This window comes from Coregonus lavaretus, assembly GCF_964263955.1.
Source record: "Coregonus lavaretus genome assembly, chromosome: 10".
NCBI lineage: Eukaryota > Metazoa > Chordata > Actinopteri > Salmoniformes > Salmonidae > Coregonus > Coregonus lavaretus.
In genome coordinates this window covers 14,776,299-14,786,941 of record NC_139997.1, presented here as the reverse complement: position 1 = coordinate 14,786,941, position 10,643 = coordinate 14,776,299, and the positions used below count along the sequence as shown (strand labels likewise).

The 10,643-nt window shown below is 46.9% G+C and overlaps 1 protein-coding gene across 1 annotated transcript in view; it reads left to right on the top strand.

The window, feature by feature from the left end:
• Positions 1-4,150: 4,150 nt before the first annotated feature.
• LOC311135721 (membrane-associated transporter protein-like) overlaps positions 4,151-10,643 on the top strand; it is a gene marked incomplete at both ends in the record, with an annotated part of 51,758 nt that continues 45,265 nt past the window's right edge. The window contains one exon of the mRNA XM_084169747.1: positions 4,151-4,622. Coding sequence (XP_084025873.1) covers positions 4,151-4,622 — 472 coding nt within the window. The remainder of the gene's footprint in view (positions 4,623-10,643) is intronic.

Sequence of the window (10,643 nt, the reverse complement as noted above, 5' to 3'; positions counted from 1 at the left end):
GTATCACAATTCCAGTGGATCAGAAGTTTATAGACACTAAATTGACTGTGCCTTTAAACATCTTGGAAAATTCCAGAAAATGATGTCATGGCTTTAGAAGCTTCTGATAGGCTAATTGACATCATTTGAGTCAATTGGAGGTGTACCTGTGGATGTATTTCAAGGCCTACCTTCAAACTCAGTGCCTCTTTGCTTGACATCATGGGAAAATCAAAAGAAATCAGCCAAGACCTCAGAAAAACAATTGTAGACCTCCACAAGTCTGGTTCATCCTTGGGAGCAATTTCCAAATGCCTGAAGGTACCACGTTCATCTGTACAAACAATAGTACGCAAGTGTAAACACCATGGGACCACGCAGCTGTCATACCTCTCAGGAAGGAGATGCGTTCTGTCTCCTAGAGATGAACGTACTTTGGTGCGAAAAGTGCAAATCAATCCCAGAAGAACAGCAAAGGACCTTGTGAAGATGCTGGAGGAAACAGGTACAACAATATCTATATCCACAGTAAAACCAGTCCTATATCGACATAACCTGAAAGGCCGCTCAGCAAGGAAGAAGCCACTGCTCCAAAACCGCCATAAAAAAGACAGACTACGGTTTGCAACTGCACATGGGGACAAAGATCGTACTTTTTGGAGAAATGTCCTCTGGTCTGATGAAACAAAAATAGAACTGTTTGGCCATAATGACCATCGTTATGTTTGGAGGAAAAAGGGGGCAGCTTGCAAGCCGAAGAACACCATCCCAACCATGAAGCACGGGGTGGCACCATCATGCTGTGTGGGTGCTTTGCTGCAGGAGGGACTGGTGCACTTCACAAAATAGATGGCATCATGAGGATGGAAAACTATGTGGATATATTGAAGCCACATCTCAAGACATCAGTCAGGAAGTTAAAGCTTGGTCGCAAATGGGTCTTCCAAATGGACAATGACCCCAAGCATACTTCCAAAGTTGTGGTAAAATAGCTTAAGGGCAACAAAGTCAAGGTATTGGAGTGGCCATCACAAAGCCCTGACCTCAATCCTATAGAACATTTGTGGGCAGAACTGAAAAAGCGTGTGCGAGCAAGGAGGCTTACAAACCAGACTCAGTTACACCAGCTCTGTCAGGAGGAATGGGCCAAAATTCACCCAACTTATTGTGGGAAGCTTGTGGAAGACTACCCGAAACGTTTGACCCAAGTTAAACAATTTAAAGGCAATGCTACCAAATACTAATTGAGTGTATGTAAACTTCTGACCCACTGGGAATGTGATGAAAGAAATAAAAACTAAAATAAATAATTCTCTATACTATTATTCTGACATTTCACATTCTTAAAATAAAGTGGTGATCCTAACTGTCCTAAAACAGGGAATTTCTACTAGGATTAAATGTCAGGAATTTTGAAACTGAGTTAAAATGTATTTGGCTGAGGTGTATGTAAACTTCCGACTTCAACTGTAGTGTGCCATGCGTCGCTGGTATGGGTACTATTCAAGCATGAAGTACTTGGATCCCTTGGATGAATCACACTGCAAATGCAATTAATTCATATAATTGTTATTGTTGTATTTAACTCACAGATGTTTGTAGTAATAGTGTTCTTCTAATTGCTTCAGTAGTTAATTCATTTGACTGCAAAACATCTACTGCAAGCCCTGTTGACTCATTAAGGGTTTGTACTGTACCATTTAAATTGTAGTTATGTTAATAGCTAAATAGCAATGGCAATATGTCATTACGAGACGAAGGGAGAGCAGAAGGAGGAGGACCGAGTGATGACCCGTGACTGTAAGTTCTCTTTCATATTAGTCATAACATTTACCTAAGGTTAATGATGATTCTACATGATTGTGTCAATGTGCCTCTGAATGGTCTTTGTAATTCTATTTTTAAAAAGGTTTCTCAGCTTTTGACTGAGCTGCCTGTATTTTATCTAGAATTTTTGAAAGGTGAATGGGCTCCTTATTAATAATACTCTTTGACAAGTTGTATTAAAATTCTTTAAGGTTATGTTTCTTCCTTATTTAATTTTGTAGTACTACTGTTAGAACTATGTAATGCATGATGTTCTGAAGCCTAGAATGCTATTTGATAATATAAGTATCACCCCAAACTATAGATACAGAGCTTTAAGTCAGAATATAATTTGCTACATGCATAAACTATATAACAATCAATATTGTAAACCGATAATATACTAAGGATTTTCATCTACAATGGATGGGCACCTGTTTTAATTTCCCCCATTTTTTTTTTATTATACTTCCTGGGCTCCCGAGTGGCGCACCGGTCTAAGGCACTGCATCTCAGTGCTTGAGACGTCACTACAGACCCCCTGGTTCAATTCCAGGCTGTATCACAACCGGCCGTGATTGGGAGTCCCATAGGACGGCGCACAATTGGCCCAGCGTCGTCCGGGTTTGGCCAGTGTAGGCCGTCATTGTAAATAAGAATTTGTTCTTAACTGACTTGCCTAGTTAAATAAAGGTTAAAAAAAAAGGAGCCACCTGTCGGAATGCCAGAATCCCATTTCACATTCCTGCTTTGAGCATGTCCTTCATAGAGGATAATGTAACTACTACTATTAAGATTACCACTGCTTTGCCTTTCCACCTTATAAACCATTACATGTAATCTAACTCTAAAACTACAGAGTAAATTCTGACCATAAATACATTTTATTTTTTCTGTACATTATCAGTTTTGACATGCCAAACAGGGCATAAAGGAAAGTAAATGACCATAGAGATTGTGTGTGTGTACACAATATCAGTTTCAAATGCAACTAGCATCATTTATCTAGCCTGATGGCATTGTCTTCCGACGGGTGGTGTCACTCCTACGCATCGTTCGTCTCTTACTGTATCTGACACAAGACAATGACCTGATGGACCACCTTTATATGAATGTTCATTCATCCATAAAGGCAAGTAAAGGACCGTAGAGGTTGTGTTTTGAAGTACAGTTCACAATTCTACTGTTTCAAATGCCTCTAGCATAACTCATCAATGTGGTCCCTCATGGTTAGTTAAGAATGTTCACTTCCTCCACTCAAAGTACTCTATCGATTGTCCCCTCAAACAAGTGATCGTATGTAGGCCTCACTCATTGGTATGTTTAACTCTGGAACACAATGTGTCTACGTTAGTGACCCTAGGACTCAAGGTCTGGTGAGAATGTGGCCTTTTAATCTGTCTGACTCTAAGCATCTGACTGCCTCCTGGGTTGAGCCCCTCTGACGCCTCCTCAGGGTCCTCTGACGGGGGCGGCAGGAGGGCGGGAGAAGGGTGGCGGGCAGGGCTCCCATGAGAAACTCTGGGAATTGCCTCAATGTTTCACATGACTGTGGTAGGACGAGCTAGCTAGTGTCATGAGAAATACACTATTATGACGTATTAGAAACTGAATGATAATACATAGAGGAAATAAACATGTTCAACTGCAGAGGGTACAACCTTGTCTTGGGCATCCAGTGTAATGGTACGGGTATGTGTTCGTCATAGTCACGTGTGGACGGCTTCTCTTCGAGGAATTGTATACTGTTAATACGTTGGCTGGCCATCCTCCTCCATCCCCCCCTCCACTCCTCCATCAAAGTGGTTACAACAAGGGATCACATGCTACATCATTTGATAAACCTAATGTGCACACAAGCAGAGCACCAGGAGACCACAAAAGAGCCCTTGTGAGTGAACTGCATAAAAAGAGGCAAGCAAGGATTCAGATTTACATGCAATGTAACGTGCTTTTGCAGAGTTGTACATTTCTCTTTTAGGATAACTGACTTTCTGGTAATCCATTATCAACTGATAATTTCATGGAACTCTAAATTGTTCCAGGAATCATTTTGAAGGAAAGGAATGTAGTGTTGTGAGGCTGGGTTAAAAGCCACAATCCTAGTCACGTGGTAAAAAAAAAAAAGTTAAACACTTCATTCATCTAAGTTTGAACGAACAGCCACACCCCCTCTCCTCCCCACTTCCTCTGGTCAACCTCTCTTTTCCTCTCCTCACCTCAGGACTTGTGGCTAGTTAGTCTCATTGCTCAACTATGCAGTAGAGGATTAGCTAGCTGGAGCAGAGAAGCAGAGATTGGGCTGTTTGTCATTGACAGGAGGCTGAGAGCTACACCCATCCACCCTCAGTCTCCCCCAGTAGATATGACCCTGCTCACAGAGGACCAACCCCAGCCATGCAGGCTCCCGGAGCCCGGGACACGCACCACAGGTCTGGACCATTACTCAGTGGAGAGTGTGGACTCTGGAGAGTCTACGAAGGAGGACTACTTGGACAGTATGGAGCCCGTTGTATTTGGGGTGGTGGAGCCTCCCAGGCGCTCTCGGGGCAGGCTGCTGCTGCATGGCATGGTGATGTTTGGAAGGGAATTTTGCTATGCAGTGGAGGCGGCCTTCGTCACGCCGGTGCTGCTCAGTGTGGGACTCCCTCAGAGTTTGTACAGCCTTGTGTGGCTGATCAGCCCTATCCTGGGCTTTCTTCTGCAGCCCATCATCGGCTCGGCCAGCGACTACTGCAGGTCCTCGTGGGGCCGACGGAGGCCCTACATACTCTCACTGGGGATTATGATGCTGATGGGTCTAACCTTGTTTCTCAATGGAGATGCAGTCGTATCAGGTGAGAGCCCATGGCTATCAGGCATACTGTTCTAGAACTAGTCTTTGTTAATAGTTGTTATGGAGTTGGGCAGCTTGGGTATGAGAAACCAAAATACTTTTAGGGCTCATATTTCCATGTCTATCTCAAATAACTTTTTGTCCCTGTAACATACGTAATATATTTAATTTAAACTTTCGCTTAATGGGCTGTTTCAATGTTGATAGAAAATGTACAGTCACATCTGAAATTATTGGCACCCTTGATTAAGTTGAGCAAAAAATACTGTGTATGAAATAAATAATACAAATACTGAGCTATATTGTATGCTAAAAAAAAATGGAGAAATTATATTATTTTATACTAATACATTTGCTCAGAGAAAAATATTTTGTTGAAAATTCCACCCAAAAACGATCTTTTAGGTATTTGTTTCATTAGTCCATTGTTGTCATAGTCCCAAAATGTTTTGCTTGTCAGCAATCAAGTTGTCAAGATACAGTATGTAACTTAAAAAATACAGAAATCATCCCCGTATGATTCGTTTTGTTGGAAAGCAGAATTTACCCGGTTTTCCGCTAGGATTTTGCCTGTGCCTGTGCTGTTTGTCTGGCAGTTTGTGTTTCATAACCAGTAATGAGAGGGTTTCCTCAGTGTGTCTAGACAGAAGGTGAAATGTGCCTGTTATTTCCACTGGGCTGTTTCCCTTCATCAAGTTGATTGCACAAGATGTTCAGCAATTATTCCAGAAAGCTCAATAGCGACCTTGAACAATAGCAATTATAGAAACCACCTCACTGAGTTGTGGACAAAATCCTGAGAGGAATTGGAGTCTCTCAACACCTGCAAAGAACAGGAATGCAAGAGATGGCATATCTTTACACCTCTGCGAATACTGAGACGCACATGTTTGGCCCATACCACTTTTCAGAAACTGTATATATACTGTTGTTAATTTTCACGTCCATGTAGACAGACTGAATTTCCACTTCCTGAAAAGAGGTTGTTTCATTTATTGGGGTGAATGGTAAGCTGGTAAGACCTGGGTCAAATACATATGTCATACTTTTAAATACTTGAGCTGTTCTTGTGGATTGAAATGCATAAACTAAAGTAGAATACTACTGGAAATGCATTCACTCTGTAAGGGATTGGATTTCCTTTTGCAACAGTATTGTACGTACAATTGAAGTCGGAAGTTTACATACACTTAGGTTGGAGTCATTAAAACTCATTTTTCAACCACTCCACAAATTTCTTGTTAACAAACTATAGTTTTGGCAAGTCGGTTAGGACATCTACTTTGTGCATGACACAAGTAATTTTTCCAACAATTGTTTACAGACAGATTATTTCACTTATAATTCACTGTATCACAATTCCAGTGGGTCAGAAGTTTACATACACGAAGTTGACTGTGCCTTTAAACAGCTTGGAAAATTCCAGAAAATGATGTCATGGCTTTAGAAGCTTCTGATAGGCTAATTGACATCATTTGAGTCAATTGGAGGTGTACCTGTGGATGTATTTCAAGGCCTACCTTCAAACTCAGTGCCTCTTTGCTTGACATCATGGGAAAATCAAAATAAATCAGCCAAGACCTCCACAGGTCTGGTTCATCCTTGGGAGCAATTTCCAAATGCCTGAAGGTACCACGTTCATTTGTACAAACAATAGTACGCAAGTATAAACACCATGGGACCACGCAGCCGTCATACCTCTCAGGAAGGAGACGCGTTCTGTCTCCTAGAGATTAACGTACTTTGGTGCGAAAAGTGCAAATCAATCCCAGAACAACAGCAAAGGACCTTGTGAAGATGCTAGAAGGAACAGGTACAAAAGTATCTATATCCACAGTAAAACGAGTCCTATATCGACAAAAATAGAACTGTTTGGCCATAATGCCCATCGTTATGTTTGGAGGAAAAAGGGGGTACCTTGCAAGCCGAAGAACACAATCCCAACCGTGAAGCACGGGGGTGGCAGCATCACGCTGTGGGGGTGCTTTGCTGCAGGAGGGACTGATGCACTTCACAAAATAGATGGTATCATGAGGAAGGAAAATTATGTGGATATGTTGAAGCAACATCTCAAGACATCAGTCAGGAAGTTAAAGCTTGGTCGCAAATGGGTCTTCCAAATGGACAATGACCCCAAGAATACTTCCAAAGTTGTGGCAAAATGGCTTAAGGGCAACAAAGTCAAGGTATTGGAGTGGCCATCACAAAGCCCTGACCTCAATCCTATAGAACATTTGTGGGCAGAACTGAAAAAGCGTGTGCGAGCAAGGAGGCCTACAAGCCTGACTGTTACACCAGCTCTGTCAGGAGGAATGGGCCAAAATTCACCCAACTTATTGTGGGAAGCTTGTGGAAGACTACCCGAAATGTTTGACCCAAGTTAAACAATTTAAAGGCAATGCTACCAAATACTAATTGAGTGTATGTAAACTTCTGACCCACTGGGAATGTGATGAAAGAAATAAAAGCTGAAGTAAGTCAAACTCTCTACTATTATTCTGACATTTCACATTCTTAAAATAAAGTGGTGATCCTAACTGACATAAAACTGTCACGATCGTCGAACACAGAGGACCAAGGCGCAGCGTGGAATGCGAACATACTTTTATTTTTTATGATCACACGAACAAAACGATACGTGACGTCCTTGGCAATAGACACTAACCAAACACGGAACAAGATCCCACAAACACTGTGGCAAAACAGGCTACCTAAGTATGGTTCCCAATCAGAGACAACAAGCAACAGCTGATTCATGTTGCCTCTGATTGAGAACCACACCGGCCAACATTGAAACAAATGAACTAGATAAACAACCTAGCACACAAAACACATAGAAACAACCCACCCTGGCTCAACATAAGAGTCCCAGAGCCAGCCCTCCAACAAACCCCCCATAGCGCCCCTGGTCCGGTCTGGCCCTGCTGGCTGGATCTGGACTGGACATCGGTGGAGCGGATCGCTCAGGCTCCGATGTGGAGCAGCTAACCGGTACCTGACCAGGCACCGGTGACCCAGGCACGGGCTGTGCCGGACTGACGACGCGCACCACAGGCTTGGTGCGGGGAGCAGGAACAGGCCGGACTGGGCTGACGACACGCACCATTGGCTTGGTGCGGGGAGCAGGAACAGGCCGGACCGGGCTGACGACGCGCACCACAGGCTTGGTGCGGGGAGCAGGGACGGGCCGAACCGGGCTGACGAAGCGCACCACTGGCTTGGTGCGGGGAGCAGGAACGGACCAAAACGGGCTGACGACGCGCACCACTGGCTTGGTGCGGGAAGCAGGAACGGGCCGGACCGGGCTGGCGACGCGCACCACTGGCTTGGTGCGAGGGGCAGGAACAGGCCGGACCGGGCTGGCGACGCGCACCACAGGCTTGGTGCGAGGGGCAGGAACATGCCGGACCGGGCTGGCGACGCGCACCACAGGCTCGGTGCGAGGGACAGGAACAAGCCGGACCGTACTGGGGACACACCCCAGTACCTCTCGCCGTGCCTCTACATTCTCCTTCCCCCTGGTGACCAGTGACTCCCGTAACCTGGCGGCCTCCTTTGCCAACCCGCTGAACCACTCTATCCCGGCCTCCTGCTGCCCCGTCGTCCACGGCGTGAGCCCCCCCCTAAAAAATGTCTGGCCATCTCTCCTCCCCGTGGGCCAGGCCTCCATGGCTCTCGCCAGACTCTCGCTCCTCTGCTCCCAAGTCCAGCTTCTCTCCTCCTCCCGCGGCTTGACCCAGTCGAGGTTGATATCCTTTAGAGCCCTCTCTGGCGTTGGCTCCTGGACACGCTGCTTGGTCCAGTTATGGTGGGATCTTCTGTCACGATCGCTGGAGGAAGTGGACCAAGGCGCAGCGTGGAATACTAACATACTTTTATTTTTAATGATCACACGAACAAAACAACAAAACGATACGTGACGTCCTTGGCAATATGTCAAGAGTGCTGTAGGTGGGTGTAGTGGTGGAATCAAGCGCAGGACACCGAAGTATAGTCCAAAAGACTTTAGTACTATTTCCAACAAGGAAAATACGAGCACACTTGCCCGAAGGCGAAATTACGCACGAAGGCGACAAAAATAAAGGCGCACTAAACATGTGCGAAAATGCTCCAACGCAGTGGAGTGAAGTTCAACCGAGCGAGAATGCAATAAACAAGCAACACACGACAGAAAATAAATCAATCACACACAACACTAGACAAACACAACGAGAAACTTATAGGACACTAATTACGCTAAACGAGAACAGGTGTCACAACAAACAGACAAAAGCAAACGAACATGAAACATACAACGGTGGCAGCTAGTATTCCGGAGACAACGAACGCCGAAGCCTGCCCGAACAAGGAAGAGAGGCAGCCTCGGCCGAAACCGTGACAGTACCCCCCCCTTGACGCGCGGCTCCAGACGTGCGCTGACTCCGGCCTCGGGGACGACCCGGAGGACGCGGAGCAGGGTGCGTCGGGTGCCCACGATGGAATTCCGTCAGGAGAGACGGGTCCAAAATGTCTCTCCTCGGCACCCAGCACCGTTCCTCCGGACCGTACCCCTCCCACTCCACTAGATACTGGAGACCCCCCATCCGACGTCTCGAATCCAAGATGGAACTCACGGAGTACGCCGGTGCCCCCTCGATGTCCAATGGGGGCGGAGGAGTCTCCCTGATCTCACTTTCTTGGAGTGGGCCAGCTACCACCGGCCTGAGAAGGGACACATGGAACGAGGGGTTAATACTTTTATATTCAACAGGTAGTTGTAATTTGTAACACACCTCGTTCAACCTTCTCAGGACCTTAAATGGCCCTACAAACCGCCGACCCAGTTTCCGACAGGGCAGGCGGAGGGGCAGGTTTCTGGTAGAGAGCCAGACTCGATCACCAGGTGCGTACACCGGTCCCTCACTGCGGTGGAGATCGGCGCTCGCCTTATGACGTCGGAGGGCCCGCTGCAGGTGGACGTGTGCAGCGTTCCACGTCTCCTCCGAGCGCCGCGCCCACTCATCCACCGCAGGAGCCTCGATCTGGCTCTGCTGCCAAGGTGCCAGAACCGGCTGGTAACCCAACACACATTGGAAAGGGGTTAGGTTAGTGGAGGAATGGCGTAGGGAATTCTGGGCCATCTCGGCCCAGGGAACGTACCTTGCCCACTCCTCCGGCCGGTCCTGGCAGTATGTTCTAAGAAACCTACCCACATCCTGGTTCACGCGTTCCACCTGCCCATTACTCTCCGGGTGGTAACCCGAGGTGAGGCTCACCGAGACCCCCAACCGCTCCATAAAGGCTCTCCAGACCCTGGAGGTAAATTGGGGACCTCGATCAGACACAATATCCTCGGGTACCCCGTAGTGCCGGAACACATGGGTGAATAGTGCTTCGGCAGTTTGCAGGGCGGTAGGAAGGCCCGGCATGGGGAGCAAACGACAGGCCTTAGAAAACCGGTCCACAACGACCAGTATAGTGGTATTCCCCTGTGAAGGAGGAAGGTCAGTAAGGAAATCCACAGAGAGGTGAGACCATGGTCGTTGTGGAACGGACAGGGGTATTAACTTACCCCTAGGCAGATGTCTAGGCGCCTTACACTGGGCGCACACCGAGCAGGAGGAAACATAAACCCTCACATCCCTTGCCAACGTGGGCCACCAGTACTTGGCACTAAGACAGTGCACTGTCCGGCCGATACCAGGGTGTCCAGAGGAGGGTGACGTGTGAGCCCAATAGATCAATCGATCCCGAACCTCGAGCGGAACGTACTTCCGACCCTCCGGGCATTGTGGTGGACTAGGGTCGGTGCGTAACGCCCGCTCGAGCTCAGCATCGACCTCCCACACTACCGGTGCCACCAGACACGACTCCGGCAGTATGGGAGTGGGCTCCACGGACCTCTCCTCCGTGTCATACCGCCGAGACAGTGCATCTGCCTTACCGTTCTGTGACCCAGGGATGTACGTGATCTTAAATGTAAACCGGGTCAAAAACATGCTCCAGCTTGCCTGACGAGGGTTCAGCCTCCTCGCTGCCCGGA